General features: G+C 50.8%; 3 protein-coding genes across 6 annotated transcripts in view; all 3 read left to right on the top strand.

The window, feature by feature from the left end:
• The first annotated feature begins 5,719 nt into the window (after window positions 1–5,719).
• Ghdc (GH3 domain containing) lies at window positions 5,720–10,089 on the top strand. 4 transcript variants are annotated; one of them, XM_050156833.1, is made up of 9 exons: window positions 5,720–5,830; window positions 6,215–6,468; window positions 6,755–6,876; window positions 7,004–7,505; window positions 7,913–8,105; window positions 8,193–8,264; window positions 8,337–8,470; window positions 8,981–9,066; window positions 9,311–10,089. In XM_050156833.1, exons 2-9 carry the CDS (start codon window positions 6,228–6,230, stop codon window positions 9,527–9,529), a joined length of 1,569 nt encoding a protein of 522 aa, XP_050012790.1. In that variant the 5' UTR covers window positions 5,720–5,830; window positions 6,215–6,227; the 3' UTR covers window positions 9,530–10,089. The 4 variants fall into 4 exon arrangements, with proteins under 4 accessions (XP_050012790.1, XP_050012789.1, XP_050012792.1 ...); XM_050156832.1 differs by having other exon boundaries at window positions 5,737–5,854; XM_050156835.1 differs by having other exon boundaries at window positions 5,744–5,939; window positions 7,004–7,364.
• Window positions 10,090–13,810: 3,721 nt separating this feature from the next.
• On the top strand, window positions 13,811–15,067 carry Hcrt (hypocretin neuropeptide precursor). The gene is made up of 2 exons (XM_050156847.1): window positions 13,811–13,915; window positions 14,592–15,067. The coding sequence occupies exons 1-2, from the start codon at window positions 13,895–13,897 to the stop codon at window positions 14,961–14,963; spliced, it is 393 nt and encodes a 130-aa protein (XP_050012804.1). The 5' UTR covers window positions 13,811–13,894; the 3' UTR covers window positions 14,964–15,067.
• A 2,397-nt stretch (window positions 15,068–17,464) lies between these two features.
• The window catches only part of Kcnh4 (potassium voltage-gated channel subfamily H member 4), an 18,276-nt gene continuing 16,915 nt past the window's right edge, over window positions 17,465–18,825 (top strand). Inside the window, exons 1-2 of the mRNA XM_050156874.1 lie at window positions 17,465–17,540; window positions 18,267–18,376. Coding sequence (XP_050012831.1) covers window positions 17,465–17,540; window positions 18,267–18,376 — 186 coding nt within the window. The remainder of the gene's footprint in view (window positions 17,541–18,266; window positions 18,377–18,825) is intronic.

The raw sequence follows: 18,825 nt of genomic DNA, 5'->3' as shown, positions 1-18,825 counted from the left end.
ACATTCTTATAGAACCCAGAACCATCAGCCAAGGAATGGTCCCAACCACAATGGACTGGGCCTTCCAATATCAATTGAAAATTAAGAAAATACACTACAAGCCTGCCTATAGCCTGATCGTACTGAGACATTGTCTCAATTGAGACTCTCTCCTCTCCAGTGACTCCAGTTTGTGTCAAATTGGCATAAAACTAGCCAGCACACCCTGCTATAAGTTAGACGGGTGGTACCTGCCCACAGTTCCAGCACTTGGGAGGTGGAGGCAGGAAGAGCAGAAGTTCAAGGTCACTCTTGACTAACAAGGCCAACCAGGCAGTGCCTTATCTCAAAAGAATGTGGTATACGCCTTTAACTCCAGCACTTGGAAGGCAGAGACGGGTGGATCTCTGAGTCTGAAGCCAGTGTGGTCTACAGAGCGAGTTCCAGGACAGCCAAGACTACACAGAGAAACCCTATCTCAAAAAGCCAAAAAAGAGAAGAAAAAAAGAAAAGAAAATAGTACTTACTCTCTCACAGAAGATCTGGATTCAGCCCCGGGCACCCACATGGCACCTTACAACCATCTATGACCCTTGTTCCAGGAGAGTCAATACCTTCTTCTGGCCTCCATGGGCACCAGGCACACACATGGTGCATGTACATCCATGTAGGCAAACGTTCATACACAAAACAAAAAACAAATGCTTTTTTTTTTAAATTTATTTATTATGTATATAGTGTTCTTGGCACCAGATCTAATTATAGATGGGTGTGAGCCATCATGTGGTTGCTGGGAATTGAACTCAGGACCTTCAGAACAGCAGTCAGTTCTTTTAACCTCTGAGCCATCTCTCCAGCCCAAAACAAATGCTTTTTGGAAAAAGAAAGATCCGACTGCGGCTCCAGCGTATATAGCTTGAAGGGAGGCAGAACAAGTGGTGAGGGGAAGCGGGGACACCATTTCAGTAGTTCAAGCAAGAGAAGGTGGTGTCATCTGGGGACCCACAGCCATGGGTCTGAAGCGTAGTCATAAACTTAATAACCAATATCGGAGGATGATTGGAACCTAGACTCATTCCAAGATTGAAGCTTGGGAAATGATAATAGAGTTCTATGTTCCTCAAAGGGCTGGGAATTCAGTGTTAGAACCCTTGCCTCCTGCGCTAAAGGCTCCTGGTTCGATCCCCAGCACAAGAAGTATGTATCTTTTTGTCTGAGACAGATGCTTCTCATGGGGTGATGGGGAACATGGCTGGGAAGAAAGGGAACAGATGGTCAGAAAGGCTCAGAGGGCAGATCTGGGTACATTTTGAAAACACAGTTGACTGAGTGCTTGCCTCGTGTGCACAAGGCTCTGTGTTCGAATCCCAGCAGTTCACAAACAGGTGTGGTGTAGATGCTCCTAATGCCAGCATTTGGAAGGTGGAAGCAGGAGGATCAGAAGGACCGTGTTTGAGTCCATCCTGGGACAGAGACCCTGTATTCTGTATTATCCACCTACAACAGCTGTACTTGGGGGTTCGAACAGGCTTAAGTTAGAGCAAGCAAAAGTAAATGAATGAATAACAAGTAGCAGATACATAGCAAACATCGAATCAGGAGTTTTTAGCATCTAGGAGAGAAGACGTGAGTAACCTGATTGAGAGAGCACAAAGAGGGAAAATCCTCAAACTGGAGGCTTAAAACCATCCCGCAGAGATGGAGCGGGGAGGCTGAGGCAGTCAAATGGAGTTCCTGATTGACTGTATTCTCAGTCAGTGAACTTGTGCTTAAAAATGTAGTCTGTGATTTTTTGGGTTTTTTTGTTTGTTTGTTTTGGTTTGTATTTATTTATTTATTTATTTATTTATTTATTTATTTATTTATTTATTGGTTTTTTTGAGACAGGGTTTCTCTGTGGTTTTGGAGCCTGTCCTGGAACTAGCTCTTGTAGACCAGGCTGGTCTCGAACTCACAAAGATCCGCCTGCCTCTGCCTCCCGAGTGCTGGGATTAAAGGCGTGCGCCACCACCGCCGGGCTTATTTATTTATTTATTTATTTTACCACGTGATGACTATTGGAAATGGTTTCTCCCTGTAGCTATTCTCAAGGATATGATGTTTCTAGTTTTGGGCTGTTTTGCTCTTCTTCAGTCTCTCCATCTCAGAGCCAGGGAACCAGCCTGCCCAGCACATGGTCACACATACACTCACCCTAATAAAATGCTTCGTTTTCTAAATATGTACTTAATTTTATGTGTGTGGGTGTTTTGCCTGCATGTGTTTAAGTGCACTCTTGTGTGCTTCATGCCTGTAGTAACCAGAAGGCGGCCTTGGATTCCCTGGAACCAAAAAGAAACTGAACCTGGGTCCTCTGCAAGAGCAGCAAGTGCTCTTAACTGCTGAGTCATCCCTCCAGCCCCCACAAACTTTTTAGAAGTGTAAGCATGGACACTTTCTAGATTGTGCCATGGAACCAGTATTGTCCTAATGCCAAAACCAGACTAAGACATCACAAGACCAACATGACTCATGAACATGGACGCAAACATCCGGAACACATGCTAGCAGATGGAACTCATCAACGAATTAAAGGAACCAAGCATCACCAACCACAAAGTCAGAGTTATCTTTGTAAGTGATTTGGAATGAGCTTAGCGTATGAAAGCCTATTTGAGTATCAATAGAATTAAAAATAAAAAAGACAGAGAGGTGAGTCAGTTGTCAACATGTTTACAGCAGAAGCATAAGGACCAGAGTCTGAACCCAGCACCCATGTCATGTCAAAAGCCAGGTGTGGCGGCACATGGCTATTCTTCCAGGGTTGGCAAGGTAGAGACGGGGTCTATGGGGCTGCCTGGCCAGACAGTCTAGCCCAGTCTGTGGGCTCCAGGTTCAGTGACTATCTTCTAAAAAAAAAATGGAGATGGAGACTAATGGGTGAATGCCCAACATTGGTCTCTGGCCACTACACACATGTGACTCACATACTCATGTACACACATACACACACTTGGACCATTTTGGTGGTACACACCTGTAATCCCAAAGGGAGACAGGAAGAAAGGAAGAAAAGAGGAAAGGAAGGATCAAACAGACAAACGAAGGTAGGAAGAGTTGACTATGCCTGTAATCCTAGCATTCAGGAGACTGAGACAAAAGGATTGTAAGTTCAAGGTTAATATGAGCTGTGTAGCAAGACACTGTCTTGAATACTTCCCCTTAAAAAAGAAAAAAGGAAAGACAACGGACTGAAGAGATGGCTCAGTTGTACTGGCTGCTATTCCAGAGGTCCTGAGTTCAATTCCCAGCAATCACAAGGTGGCTCACAACCATCTGTAATGAGATCTGGTGCCTTCTTCTAACTTGCAGGTATACATGCAGACAGAACACTGTATACATAATAAATATTTTTTTTAAGAAAAAGGAGCCAGGCGGTGGTGGCACACGCCTTTAATCCCAGCACTCAGGAGGCAGAGGCAGGTGGATCTCTGTGAGTTTGAGACCAGCCTGGTCTACAAGAGCTAGTCCCAGGATAGGCTCCAAAAGCTACAGAGAAACCCTGTCTTGAAAAACAGAGGAGAAGGAGGAGGAGGAGGAGGAGGAAGAGCCTTTTCTGTGGGATTCCAGTGTATACTGAAGACCAGCAGAGACATCCAGCCTCATGGACTGAACAGCTACTGGCTTCTTGGGCCTTCTGTTGATAGATCGCCATTCCTGGACAAGCTGGACCACAGCCTATACGCCACTCTAAATCCTCTTTCTCTCTCTCCCAGGCCTCTGGAGGTATCGGCAGGAGGATCAAGAGTTCAAAGTCATTCTTAGCTACCTATCAAGTTCAAAGTCTGCCTGGGCTACATGAGACTCTGTTTTGAAAGAAGGTGTTGGGGAGGGGGTGAAGAGCCGGCCCAATAGTCAAGAGAACTTAACTTCTACTATTCCAGAAGACCTGAACCTGTCACCCCTGTTGGGTGACTTCAGCTCCAGCAGATCTAAAGCCTTCTTCTGGATTTCACAGGCACCTGCACACATGGTGACATACAGAAACACATAATAAAAATAAGTATTTCAGGACTGGAAGGATGGCTTAGTGATTAAGAGTGCTGGCTGCTCTTCCAAAGGACCAGGGTTCGCTCTGTCCCTAGCTGGCCCCTAGAGTCCTGGCCCTTTTTGCTGCCCCTCTGAGCCACTGCCCCTCAGGCCCTGCTAGTTCTGTGCAGAGGGGTAACTGCTCTGATCAGCCGCATTTCTGTGCTCTATATAACCCTAGGCCATCAGGTCACCTTATGGGAAACGTGCCTGGAAATCGATCCCCATTTTGAGACTTTTTACAATGCTTTGGGTATCCTAACAATAAACTTTTAATTTTCTTTAAAGTAATAGTAACATCAAAACTAAATTAGATTGTAATACATCTTAAGCTCATCCTGAGAAAGCCCTTATCATCTCTGAACATAGATACAGTTAAGAAAATAAAAATAGGGGGCTGGAGAGATGGCTCAGTGGTTAAGAGCATTGCCTGCTCTTCCAAAGGTCCTGAGTTCAATTCCCAGCAACCACATGGTGGCTCACAACTATCTGTAATGGGGTCTGGTGCCCTCTTCTGGCCTGCAGACATACACACAGACAGAATATTGTATACACAATAAGTAAATAAATAAAATATTTTAAAAAAATTGTAAAAAAAAATCATCAAAAAAAATAAAAAAATAAAAAAAAACTGTACACAGTACCAAAGGACCAGGTTTCAATTCCCAGTCCCCACATGGCAGCTCACAACTGTGTGTAATCCAGTTCCAGGGGATCCGCCACCCTCACACAGACACACACGCAGGCAGAACACCAGTGCACGGGAAATTAAAATTAAGATAAACTATTTCAATATTTCAAGTGTGTTTTCCTGGAGATAAAGTCAGTGAGTAAACTCAGTCGCAGGTAAATTGACTGCACTATCTATGACAAACCGTGCTATGTCGTCATCATAAGGACTGGCCATTGGGTAATAGACTGTGCCTACTTGTCTGTGTAAAAGGGCGAGGTCTGTCTGTGAGATTTCTTAGCAGACTGCCTGTGATATGGGTTTAACAATTGCAAAGATAAAAATCGTTTTCTTTCTTTCTTTACATTTGTTTTGTTTTTTGTTTTTCAATTTTTTGAGAAAGGGTTTCCCTGTGTAGCCTTGGCTGTCCTGGAATACTCTCTATAGAGCAGGCTGGTCTCGAACTCACAAAGATCCACCTGCCTCTGCCTCCTGAGTGCTGGAATTAAAAGTATGACTCACAACATCTGGCTATTGCTTATTCTTTACGGCAGGAGCTGGCTATGTAGCCCAGAGGAGTTGACAACCTGCTTGAACCTTTCTTCTTCCCTGCCTCCCAAATGCCATGTGCCCGCTGCACCCTGTAGGATTTTTTTTTTTTCTTTCTTTGAAAGACAAGACCTCCAGGTGGCCCCGGCTGGCCTTGAACTTGTAACACAGCTGAGGACGACCTCTTGCTGCCACATCCCCGAGGCCTGGGGTGACAGGTGTGCACACCCGCACCTCCACAGCTGCGGTTTTCAGTTGTCTCAAGTCTGAGCCTGCTCCAGGATGGAGTGCAAACACCCTTACCACACACCTTCCTTTCTCTTTCTTGGTGATCATGCTGTGCTACCCTGGCCCTAATTCCCTCATCTGCCTACCGGAGCCGGCGTCCAACTTGTCAGCCTGTAGGTGACCTGTTCCTTTAAGAACACCCCCCTCAGCTCCGCCCAGTCAGGCCGGATTTCCTGTCCTAACCCTGCCCTTTAAAGTTATCTCTCCAACTTTCTGGCATGCTGGGTACTGAAATCAGAGACACTAAGGGATCCTGAGGGACCTGGGATACTGAAAGTGAGCAGAAGTGGGCTGTGACAGGTGGCATATATACCCAGGACTCCGGAGGGGGAGGAGACCTAGCCAGGGAAGAGCCCCGAGAGAAAGTAAAGTCACTTGGGAGTGGGTAAGATGTCCTACGTTTTGCTCAGCCCTCTCTGTGCCTGCCGAGGGGGAGCTGTCGAGCTGCTCTTCCAGCTACAGGGCTAAGGAATCGAGGATGTCTGTCAGTAGGACACCGGACTGACAGACATACTGCCTTTTCCAGCCTGCGTGCCCAGCAGGGCCCTGGCTTTCTCCCTCTGGCTTCTTCCTCAGCTTCCTGTGTGCAGGGAAGTGGGGGGGGGTGGGGACAACATGGTTATCCCCCTTGGGCCCCACTCTGTTCCGTTCTTCTCCCAGGAGCTACTTGGGGATGTTGCTGCTTTGGCTGCTGCTCCTGCTGCCCCTACTGGCCGTGCTGTGGCAGCAGAAGCCCTCCTGGCTGATCCTCCTCCGACATCAGGTGGCCTGGCGGGTCCTGGCCTGGGAGGCTGCCTGCCAGCAGCGAAAGCTGCAACAGAGCACACTGCGCGCGGGCCAGAGCCAGCAGCAGGCTCTCCTGTGGTGTCTGAAGAGAGCCCAGAGTCCTTGCTGTCTCCCCCGGGGGATCACAGGTGCGGTTCTGACACCTGGGGGAAGTGACCCAAAGAGAAAGTGCACACACACACACCAGAGTCTAGAACCCAAAGGCCCCCGTTCATTTACTACCAATACTCTGTGGCCTGACCCAGAGCCCCACCACAGCTCACACCTGATTCTCCTGTTAAGATGGATTTTCCTTTGCTGGGTCCTGTTCCAGCCCTCACCCCACTTTCCAGACCCTTCCTGGGTTCCTTCCTCGAGAGTCTCCACATTCTTCTCACTTCCTGAGGAGTTTCTGGTATTTTGGGGGGGCTACAGACATGAGCACCTTCCGGAATCAGCTCCCATTGACCAAAACCAGCCAAGTCCAGGAGGAAGAAAGCAAAGAGCAGCTCCTGCCCCCTTCCTCACCCCAGTACCATGGAGAGGCTTCTCTGCAGGTAAACAGAGGCACCCCCACCCCACAGCAGCAAACTCTTATTGAAGGATGTGTGCAGAAGGCCCACAGTAGTAGCTGGGTCTGATTCTGAAGTCTAAATAACAGCCTATCTTATATCATCCCTCCAGGCGACCCTGCTGGGTCTAGTCACCCTAAACAAGGTCTACCCAGAAGTGTTGTCTCCAGGAAGTTCTGCCTGTGTTACCCCTACATCCCCATGGCTCGGCTCTGTTCCCTGGCTCAGGCATGCCTTGGGCCGGGTAAGCCCCCTCGGAGCCAAGGACACTCGGACTCTGCTACTGGAGGCACTGATGTCCTCAGGGCTGAGGGCACTGGAGGCATGGACTGCAGTGGAGCTCCTGGATGTCTTTGTGGGCCTGGAGGCAGATGGCAAAGAACTGGCTGAGGCCATAGCATCCGGGAAGCTAGGAACGCCTCTCCCCAGCCGAGCCGCTGAACTACAGGAAGCGCTGGAGCAGGGACCCCGAGGTTTGGCCCTTCGGCTCTGGCCAAAGCTGCAGGTGGTGGTGACCTTGGATGCAGGAGGCCAGGCAGAAGCTGTGGCTGCCCTTAAGGCCTTGTGGTGCCAAGGGCTAGCCTTCTTCTCTCCTGCTTATGCCGCCTCTGGAGGTCAGCTTGATGCGGGGCTTGGATGCAGGTGGGGCTGGGGGCAAAGGTCACACAGCTAGCTATTGTGCATCCAGCCGCTTATACTTATCTTCTTGAATCCTTCTCAGTGCCTGGGATGGTATGGGTACCTAGCGTGACTGACAGCTGAGCATGCCAAGGTTCATTGAGACCTAGCATCTCACACAGACTCGGGTGGTACCAGGATTTGCTTTCAACTCTGATCCCTGTGGAACCGCGGCATCTCTACAGGCTAGACCTGGGGGGGGGTATCCTGAGAAGCTGGAGCAGGAGGACCAGATGCTCAGAGAAGCTGGGTCTGTGGTCCAGAGTGAGGCATTGCTGTCTACTGTTGCCTGGCAGAAAGGAATGTGCCCTGAGGTTAACAAGATTTTTTTTGTTCTCTGTAGGGGTGATGGCCCTAAACCTGTGGCCAGAGCAACCCCAAGGATCATATCTTCTGCCCCCTGGAATCCCCTTTATTGAGCTGCTTCCCTTCAAGGAAGGAACCCAAGAGGAGGCAACCTCCACTCTCCTTCTTACTGACGTCCAAAGGAAAGAGGAGTATGAGCTGGTGCTGACTGATCACGCCAGCCTGACCAGGTGATCCCTACTGGCCCCGTCACCTCTGATGTCCTGCCCTTGGGAGGGGACCACAAGTTCACTCTTCTCCCTAACCCCACTCCTCAGGTGCCGCCTGGGAGATGTGGTCCAGGTGGTCGGTGCCTACAATCAGTGTCCTGTGGTCAGGTTCACCCGCAGGTAGGTGACCCTGGGGATGCCGAGGGGCTGCCCCTGTCCCTTGGGTCCACTCCCTCCTCCTTCTTCCCTCAGGCTGGGACAGACCCTGAGCGTTCGAGGAGAAGTTACTGATGAGAATACCTTCTCTGTGGCCCTGGCCCAAGCAGTGGGGCAGTGGCCAGGGGCCAAGCTATTGGACTATGCCTGTGTGGAGAGTGGCATTCTGGGTAAGCATTTCTCGCATTGGGTCTGGTTATCCCCCACCTATGTTCACCCTGACCAGAGACACCTAGGAAGGGATTCAACTCAGTCTTCTCCACTGCTCCTAACAAAAGTTCCTCTCTGTCTCTAACTCCCATGCCTCTCACCACCACAGCCTCCACCTTTTTTACTTATTTATTTATTTTCAGGACAGGGTTTCTCTGTGTAACAGTCCTTGCTGTCCTGGAACTCACTCTATAGATCAGGATGGCCTCAAACTCACAGAGATCAGCCTGCCTCTGCCTCCCGGGTGCTGGGACTAAAGGCGTGTGTACCACCTTTGCCCAGCTTCACCCATTTTCATTCCTGACCTTTTTCATACCCAAGTGTTGGGTCTAGGTTCCCCTCTATTTGCTGCTTGTCACCGAGACTCTCTCTCGCCCCCGTGAATCTTAGAATAGGGAAGATGTAAAGGCAGAGGCTCTGGCAGCCACTTTGTCCTCAGGAACTGTGTGTGCGGGTGGCTTTGTCCTCAGACTCCTGTGATGGTTCTGCCCCGCACTACGAGGTGTTCATGGAGCTGAGGGGATTGAGGAATCTGTCGGAGGAAAATCGAGACAAGGTAAAGGATGACATGGGGTCTGGCTCAATCTCTTTTGCTCTACAAGTCCTCCCAGTTGTCATGGAAACAAGGGAGTTCAGGGAAAGGGCTACCAGGGAGGGGAACCCTTCTTCAGGGAATCTGGGAAGGGAGCATGGATCCTTGAACACACATTTCTATACTGAAGTCCTGCCTGCAGGTGGCCTTGGGCACAGGCATATATGTGCCACTGCAGGGTAGCCTCACTGTCCTATTCTGCCCCTAGCTTGACCACTGCCTTCAGGAAGTCTCCCCTCACTACAAGTCCCTGCGGCACCGGGGCAGTGTGGGTCCTGTCAAAATCCATCTGGTTGGACCAGGGAGCTTCAGAGTCCTCCGAGAAGCCCTAGCAGCCTGCCCCTCCTCCTCCTTCCCTCCTGAAATGCCTCGGGTCCTCAGGCTCAGTCACCTGGCCCAGCTCCTGTGGAAGAGGGTGATATCTTAACCAAGGCAACTGTTGCCAGACTCCCCTTTGCCACCTGGCTCTTCCCTCTGGGGCGTCTCCAGATGTTGAGTCCTGGACCAGACATCACATATTGGCCCATCAGAGCCACTGAGCCCTTAGGAGGCCTTAGACGCATTGGCCAGTTTTAAGGTAGAGGCTTTGGGCGTACAGCGGAACCCAGCAGTGCCTACGACCATCTCCCTCAGCCTACCCCATGTGACACTGATAAGGAGTTCTGATACACCCTGGTGACTTCCTGTATCTCAACCTCTCATGTGCTTGACCAGGGTACAGCATGGGTGAAAAGTGTAGGTGATGCTCCCAGAGTGGCTCCTTAAGGAGCAGGAGCAAATGAACAAAGACCTCGGCATCACTGTCTCCTGGTCCGAGGTATCATCTTGCACAGTCTCCTGAAAGGAGGAGGCTGGCCCACAAGAGTAAACCAGCATCCAATACTCTTCCTGCCAGCTCTCCTCCCTTCCCTCTGTCCTTCCCTCCCTTGCCCATTTTATCATTTGGCTCCCTGGATCCACTCCCAAATAAAATTCTTTTTAAAATATTGATGTATTGGTTTTATGTTATCTGTGTGTGCCTGCGTGTTTATGTGCACCATGTATATGCAAATGTTTCCAGAGGCCAGAAGAAGAGAGTGAGTTCATTGAATCTGGAGTTATAGGCAGCTGAGAGCTGCTATGTGGGTTCTGGGAACCAAACCCAGGTCCTCTGTAAAAACATCCAAGGGCTGCCAGGTGGTTGTGGCTCACGCCTTTAATCCCAGCACTCGAGATGCAGAGGCAGGCGGATCTCTGTGAGTTCAAGTCCAGCCTGGTCTACAGAGTGAGTTCCAGGACTGGCTGCAAAGCTATACAGAGAAACCCTGTCTCAAAAAACCAACCAAGGGATGGAGAGATGGCTCAGTGGTTAAGAGCACTTACTGCTTATCCCGAGGACCCAGGTTCAATTCCCAGCACCCACATGGCAGCTGACAACTGTCTGAAGATCTAGTTCCAGGGGATCTGACACCTTCACAACAATGCACATAAAGTTAAATAAACCATTAAAAAAAGCCAAGCCGGGCGGTGGTGGTGCACGCCTTTAATCCCAGCACTCAGGAGGCGGAGGCAGGCGGATCTCTGAGAGTTCCTGTTGATTGCGTTGGGTGGGTCACTCAGTCTAAGGGTTGTAACCCACCCTGCAATCAGTTATTCCAGGGTCAAGGAGGGGTACTATCTGGAAGAGAAATGGGCTAGGAAACAAGGAGGAGGCCATGCTAAATTTGTCACAGCCTCCGTTTATTAGGGTCCTGGTTGCTGCGTATACAGCCCCTGGATGAGGTGCTTGGGGGCAGGGCACGGGATCTCGCTGCCGAGTGGTCCCGGTCACGTAGGCCAAGAAGTCACGAGTTGCCACACCTAGTTCCCTGGATAGCTGGAATGTGGGGCAGGTTCTGCTAACAGATAACTCTCCATCAACAGCTTAATTGGGTGTGGGGCAGGTTCTCTCAATAGAACAATTCTTAACATAATTATGGGTGTGGGGTTCCCTGCAGATTCCCCAAGACGATGGCTCCTGTAATGATTTTTAGGAGGAAAATGGCTCCTCACAAGTTCAAGACCAGCCTGGTCTACAGAGCTAGTTCCAGGACAGGTTCAAAAGCCACAGAGAAACCCTGTCTCGAAAAACCAAAAAATAAAAATAAATAAATAAATAAATAAAAGCCAAGCAAACAAATGAGAAAACTCATCAAGGACTCTTGGCTACTGAGTACATTTCTCAAGGCTGTCAAATAAAATTCTCATACCCAGATTCTGGGTGCTGCTTTGGGAATGTCATGTGGGCACCCTGCTTCAGCCACAGCCTGGGCTCCCAGCCAGCCACCCTTCTCTCTGCCCTGAGTTCCAGAACTTACACCTCCTCTGCACACTGGCTTAGGTTAGTCCCAAGAGTGTGAGTTCGTAGGAGCTTCTGGAGCCTTCCTCCATGGCTTAACACAAGCAGACAGATGCATCCCACCGTCCCATCCCCCACCCTGAAGGTGAAGGGGCTGTGTGTTACCAGCTTCACCCGGTCTCAGCACTGGTCTCCTTCTCGGCCTAGCCTGTACAAATCACTTCCACGATGAGAAAGGAGGAAGCTAAACTTCAAGTCACGGAGTGTCATAGCAAGCAGGAGCCTCAGAGCTCCCTGCAGAAAGTGCCCATAGCAGTAAGGAAACTAAGCTTCGAAGCTGGGAGGCCAAGACCTGCAGCTCCTCCCAAGTCAAGGGAGATTAGCATGCTGCTTTCAGTTCTGCCTCCGAATGTTTCTCTGTCTTCCCATGTCTCCTTTCATGGGCTCCTCCCTCTTCCATAGCCAGCACCCATCAGTCTTCCAATGACTGCCCAGCCTGGCACCTAAGGCCCTGGAAAACTTGACCCAACTTAACTCTCCCCTTAGTTCCATAGAAACTATGAGCCCCACACCCCATGCCATGTGAGCCAAGCACTGTCAAATCCTAGCCTTTGTTCACTTTGTCCCTTCTCAGGCATACTCTGTCCCCTTACCTACCTAGTGGAAGCAATTTGTCAGGCCAAGCCTTTGAGGGGCACCCCTGTCCCACTCAGAAGAAAGTGACTATCTAATTGTTGCTGGTTCTGAGTAGTCCTTTCCCTCCATTAGATTATCCTTGGACCCAGATGTCACCCCACCCCAGACTTGTGTGCTCCTTGAAAGTGGGGACATGGCTGTGGAGATGCTTACAGAGCACTTACTGCTTTTGCAAAGGACCTGGGCTTGGTTCCCAGCACCATAGTGGCTCACTACCGTCCATAACTCCAGTCCCAGGGAACCTAAAACCCCCTTGGCACTCACAGGCACCAGGCACACATGCAGTACATATCCGCATACACAGAGACTATCCCGCATACTTCGGGAGGCAGAGGCAGGCGGATTTCTGTGAGTTCGAGGCCAGCCTGGTCTACAAAGGGAGTTCCAGGACAGGCTCCAAAGCTACAGAGAAACCCTGTCTCGAAAAACCAAAAAAAAAAAAAAAATAAAGAAAGAAAATGGGGTCACAGTTGGGCAATGGTGGCACACACCTTTAATCCCAGTCACTCGGGAGGCAGGTGGATCTCTATGAGTTCGAGGCCAGCCTGGTCTACGGAGTGAGTTCCAGGACAGCCAGGGCTACACAGAGAAAGGAAGAAAAGAAGGAAGGAAGGAAAGAAGGAAGGAAGGGAAAAAAGAAAAAGAGAAAGAAAGAGAGAGAGAGAAAGAGAAAGAAAGAAAGAAAGAAAGAAAGAAAGAAGGAAGGAAGGAAGGAAGGAAGGAAGGAAAGAAAGAAAGAAAGAAAGAAAGAAAGAAAGAAAGAAAGAAAGAAAGAAAGAAAGAAAGAAAGAGTCACATCCCAGGCACACTGAGGTCACTGTACCCATGCAGAAATTGATCTACATCAAGAGCTCCTTAACAAGGCCCTGAAGGAGTTTGGCAAGTGGCATGAGTCCTTGGCAAGTGGATGAGTTCCATCCCACACCCATCACCCTCACACCTGGTTCCATGATGGTTCAGTCCTGGAGATGGCAGAGTTAGACTACACAATAGCCTCTTCTCTCCTGGCCCAGGAGACATTGCTCTCCACCAGTTTCTAGAAACCAGGCTTGGCTGCCCTGTCACCCATTGCCCACAGTAAGTCTCCGTAAAAGTAAGACTTTCCACGGAGGAGTTAAGTGAAAGGAACAGAAGAAACGGAGGGCTGTGGGGTGGGGTGGGGCAGTTTCTCCATGTTTCCACGGAGGAAAAAGGCTCTGGAACCTGATATTCCTCAGAGATGGGCAAGGAGCCGGTGATGTGTGTGTGTGTGTGTGTGTGTGTGTGTGTGTGTGTAAATGCTACCCAGGTATCCTCCCTACTCCCCCACCCTCTACGTACCATGGACAATGGTTCTCAGGCTGCCACTTCTCCTGCCCCTAATTAGCAACTGCCCCCTCCCCTATTGTCTCCGGCCAGTGCCCCAGTCACTGCCTCTTTTGTGAACTTGGATTCCTGGGTGTGAGGTAGCCTCATTAGTACCCGGAGACCGCCCCATCTCCAAGAAACAGGCAGACAGACAAGCAGGGGACCAAGGACAGGGCGGCCATTCTTTGGGTCCAACCTGGAGACGGCTCCACGGCAAGATGCTAATCTTAGACATGCCTTTGTCTGGTTTAAAATGGGCGCAGATGCTCATGTCTTCCCCCCCCCCTTTCCACACACACCTCAGAGCACTATAAACCCCTGCCCCTGGAAGCAGCCCACAGTCCACCACCGCCTCAGACTCCTTGGGTGTTTGGACCACTGCGCTGAAGACAACTGTCTTTCCAGACTGCCCTGCCCTGAGCTCCAGACATCATGAACTTTCTTTCTACAAAGGTAAAGAGCTGGGAATAGGGATGAGCTTCACCAAACCACTGAGGCCGCTAGAGTGTTTGCCCTGGGGCTGGGCCCAAGATGATCTTTCTCGGGCAGCACTGAGGCACGAGTCTGGGCTGCGGGATCTCGGCCCTCAGGCTGTTTGGTTAACACTAGGTACGCTGTTCTCTTAAAGGCTCGTGTTTATTGAGCAAACGCTTGTATTTCAGATGCTTTTGTGCTTGTCAGTTTATGTCTCCCACTTAACAGCCCTGGATAGCAGGAATGATTTAATGCCTCGTTTGTAGGTGAGGAAGGACCGTCCTAAGAGGGTGAGAAACTGGTCCAAAGTCACAATGTTCAGTTTTCTCCAGCAAAGGAACAGGCCTGCTGTGTGTGTAGAGGGAAGGCCTAGGCTGAATAAACCCTTTGTTTCGGCTAAGCTTACGGGTTTGTTGCAGACAGACTCAGACACGCCTGTCTGCAGGTGGAGCCTTTAAATATGTTTGCAAGGGACAAACTTATTCAGCCGGCGAAAGTTTACGAGGGCTTCCTAGGGAAGGTGGCTCGGCTGTGGACTTAAGGATGAGTAGACACAGGAAACTCAGTGACAGGCACGATTTCAGGCAAGGTGAGGTTCTGAGCCGACTGGGTATGGAGTGAATCCCTTTCGCGCCCTGTCTCTCGTTCTTTTTAGGTTCCCTGGGCCGCCGTGACGCTGCTGTTGCTACTACTGTTGCCGCCAGCGCTGCTGTCGCTTGGGGTGGACGCACAGCCACTGCCCGACTGCTGTCGCCAGAAGACCTGCTCTTGCCGCCTCTACGAACTGTTGCACGGCGCTGGAAACCACGCCGCGGGCATCCTGACTCTGGGAAAGCGGCGTCCTGGACCCCCAGGCCTCCAGGGCCGGCTGCAGCGCCTTCTGCAAGCCAACGGCAACCACGCTGCCGGCATCCTGACCATGGGCCGGCGCGCAGGCGCAGACCTAGAGCCACATCCCTGCCCTGGTCGCCGCTGTCTGACCGCTACCACCACCGCTTTAGCACCCCGGGGCGGGTCAGGAATCTGAACCGGTCTTCAAACTCTGTTCTGGTCCTCTCTTCTCCCCTCTGCTCGCCAATGTCAGTCTCTAGGAAAACGGCAATAAAGACGAGTCTCTGTTGGTGTGGCTAATTTTTGTTCCTGTGTGTCAAGTTCAGGCCTCCAGGGGGCGGGAGAGCATCTTGGGAACTGTGAAAGATCTAGGGCCCGGAAGGAGCTGGATTTCTTGTCCGAAATACTTGGTAGGGAAGACTCAAGTGCAAGGGTCCTTGCAAAGTCCCGGGGTGCATGCTTGCGGGGGTGGGGGGGGATAAGGTACTCATGTGTCCCACGTTGTTCTACTATCTACTTTATTTGCTTATTTCTATTTATTTATTTTAAAGCAGGGTCTTATGTATTCCAGGCTGTCCTCGAATGACCAGAATGACCGTAAACTTAAGTGACCTCCCTGGGGCTGTTGAAATTGCAAGTGTGCTCTGCCACACCTGGGGTTTATGCGGTACTGGGGGACCTGAACCCAGAGCTTCGGGTATTTTAAGCAAGCACTATACCAACAGAGCTACATCCTCATCTCCTACTGTTCTATAATAGGGACCTATATAGAAAGGTTCAGGAAAGCTGAATAAGGGAATAGAATCCAGCTAAGGGCTGGATGTAAGGTTACAGAAAGGCAAGGCATGTAAGCTTCCATGGTGACCCTTCCAGAGTGGTGGTGGCGTGGTCGGCTGTGCGAAAGCAGGTGAGTAAGTTTGTGCAGTCATTGCAAATGGCCAGATATTGCACCTAGTTGTATAGAATGAAAACTGGGAATGTTCTTTTATTGTTTGTTTTTCGAGACAGGATTTCTCTGTGTCTCTGTGTAGTTTTTTTTTTTTTTTGGTTTGGTTTTTGGAGATAGGGTTTCTCTGTAGCTTTTGGAGCCTGTCCTGGAACTCACTCTGTAGACCAGGCTGGCCTTGAACTCACAGAGATCTGCCTGCCTCAGCCTCCCCAATTGCTGGGATTAAAGGTGGATGCAACCACAGCCCGGCTTCTGAGAATGTTCTTAAGCAAAAATGGGGCAAAAAAAAAAAAAAGATTTTTTTTTCTACGACTCTAGCAAAAGATACACGTTGTGGATGGGAGTGTGCGCCCCCCAGATTCACAGGTTGAAGTCTTAACCCCTCCCCCAGCATTTAGGAAGTGGTCTTGCCAATGCAGTCAAGTAAGATAAGATGGGAGTATGGCAGACCTCTAATCCAGTATGAGTAGTGCTCTCATAAAAAGGGGGATTGGCATACACACAGAGACTCAGGAAGAACTCGTATGAACTTGGAAGCAATGACCAAGGCAATGCATGCACAAGCCAAAGATGCCAGAACTCACTAGCAACCCACTAAGAAGCTGAAGGACAGCATGGAAGACTCTTCTTCAGAAGGATCTAGTCCTGAAGTCGGGATCTAACCTTGAACTCAGATTTCTAGATTCCAGAATTGTTTAACGGTCTATTCTGTGTCACTTTGCTATAGCCCTAGGATAGTAATTCAAAAAATAGAGACATGGGGGCTGGAGAGATGGCTCAGTGGTTAAGAGCGCTGCCTGTTCTTCCAAAGGTCCTGAGTTCAATTCCCAGCAATCACATGGTGGTTCACAACCACCTGTAATGAGATCTGGTGTCCTCTTCTGGCCTGAAGACATAGAAACAGGCAGACCACTCTATACTTAATAAATACATCAAAAAAAAAATAAAAATAGAGTCATGAGGGCTGGCAAGATAGCTCGGTAAATAAAGGCCCTTACTGCCAAGATTGAAGAACTGAGTTCGATCCTGGAGACAAAGTGGAAGGCGATAACCAACTAAGGAAAATTGTCCTCTGACCTCCACACCCTGCACTACAGCACAGGCAAGTACACACACATGCGCAAAATAAATGAATGTAACAACCCTCTTTTGAAAAGAAAGAAAGAAAAGAAGAAAGGAAGAAAGAAAGAAAAAAAAAGAAATATCCCAACTCCAGCAGGCGGCACTAGCAACCAGACACAAACCCCAGCGTGGGCCGCGCGGGGAAACCCGTAGGGTGGAGCTACCAGAGCAGCCAGGGAACCACGCGTAGAGGCGTGACCACCCTGAAAGAAGGGCGTGGCCACCATCCGAGCCCCACCTCATCACCTCAAGCCTCGATGGTGGGCGTGTCTCCGAGTCTCTCCCCAAGAGACACGCGTGGGCCGCTCCCCTCCGGGAGGAGAGCCGCAGAGGAGGGGTGCGGGTGTCTCTGGCGGCCCCTCCCGGTGCGGAGCCACGTGGTGGGCGCGGGCCGAGCCCTCGGGGAAGAACCTGACCCGTGGGGAGGTGGGAGGGGGGTGGCTCTCTAAGTGCTGCGGAGCAGAGCTCAGAGCTACCAGGTTCAGAGCAGAGAGGCAGCGGCGGCGAGAGGAGGGGAGGAGGCAGGCCGGCTCATGGGGCGCCCCGGCCCCGCCGGTAGCGCGCCCCCTCCGGCCAGGCCGCGCTGAACGCAGCCCGCGCAACGCCTCGAATCCGCACCCGGGGCCATGCCGGTCATGAAGGGGTTGCTGGCCCCTCAAAACACCTTTCTGGACACCATCGCCACCCGCTTTGACGGCACGCGTGAGTTGGATGGGGTCTGGGTCAAGTCTCCTTGGGACAGGGTGGGTATACTGGACACGGTGTGACCAGAGAAGACAGAATGGGGTGCAGGAACTCCTGAAGCCATGGTAAAGAAACAGGGTGCGGAGCCCTTGAGAGTGGAAGATCAAGAGACTGGGGCAGTGTGTGTTTTTTTTTTGGGGGGGGGGACAAGGTTAGGGGGTGTGACTCAAGGCAAAAGAGCTCTTTGTGCCATACAACGGAGGAGGGGGCCTTGGGAGCCACCCACTCCGGGACAGAGCTGTGCTGGGGGTGTGTTTGGAGGTGTCTGAGACCTGGAGATGGGACAAAGTGGTCTGATGACTCCAGATGCTTCTGCCCCAGAAAAAGAGAAAGAGAGATCAGACTTAGTTAAGACCTAGTCTATATTAAGGTCACGCGCGCCCCAAATTATGAGATATCTGTGTGTGAGGTGGGTGAGGCAAAGCGGGGGCAAGTGCTTGAGACCAAGGGAACTCTCTGCTAGCCCACCTGAGCGTGGTTCCCAAGTTCAGCACCTTGGACAGCCGCAGAGCTCCTTCCCGGCCTCTTCTCCCGCCATTCCCTCACCCAACTCTAGAACCCCCGTGTCTTCCTTTGTCCCTCTCCGAAACCCTGGCGGGCATTAGGAGGGTGGGGGAGCGGTAGCCGAGGGCGGAAACCGAGCCGTCAGGGCTCTACCCCCCCCCACCTCCCTTGTTTCCATAGCGCCAATCACCGAGGCAACGGGCCCTGGGATGGAAGAAGTAGGCTGTGCCCAGGACCCAGTGCTTCCTAGGCATCCTAAGTGTCCCGATCAGCCACCCCACCCTGGGACCGTAACCTCTCCTAGGGTCCTTGAACTGCTTGGGTCTCATATTCCATCATCTGAGCCTGTCCCTGGGTGCCCTCCCACTCCCAAGCCTCTAATCCACTGAAGCTAGAGGGAGCCAACTCAGGTTCTGGTGTTGGGGGTGGCTGCAGTTCACACCTCAATGTCTTCTCCAGTTTGACTTTAAGCACCAGGAGCAGATCCCCTGAAAATATCAAAAAAAGTGGGCATTTCCTGGAAGGCAAGAAAGAGGATGTGTCTCCCACTGTCTTTTCCTCACTTTAAGCACGTTTGTGAGTTTGGAAATTGTCTGCCTTTTGGTTTAACAATAAGAATATGATGTCATCAGAATCTTTGTCCTGCTCATTATAAGAAAATGCTGGGATTGTATCCAAGGATATGCTTCCAAAACTGAGTGACTGCAGGGTGTGTGTGGCGGGGGGGGGGGGGGGGGGG

Source organism: Alexandromys fortis, unplaced genomic scaffold, assembly GCF_014885135.2.
Source record: "Alexandromys fortis isolate MF-2015 unplaced genomic scaffold, M_Fortis_MF-2015_v1.1 scaffold_31, whole genome shotgun sequence".
In the NCBI taxonomy this organism is placed as follows: domain Eukaryota; kingdom Metazoa; phylum Chordata; class Mammalia; order Rodentia; family Cricetidae; genus Alexandromys; species Alexandromys fortis.
This window is presented reverse-complemented; position numbering and strand designations above follow the sequence as displayed.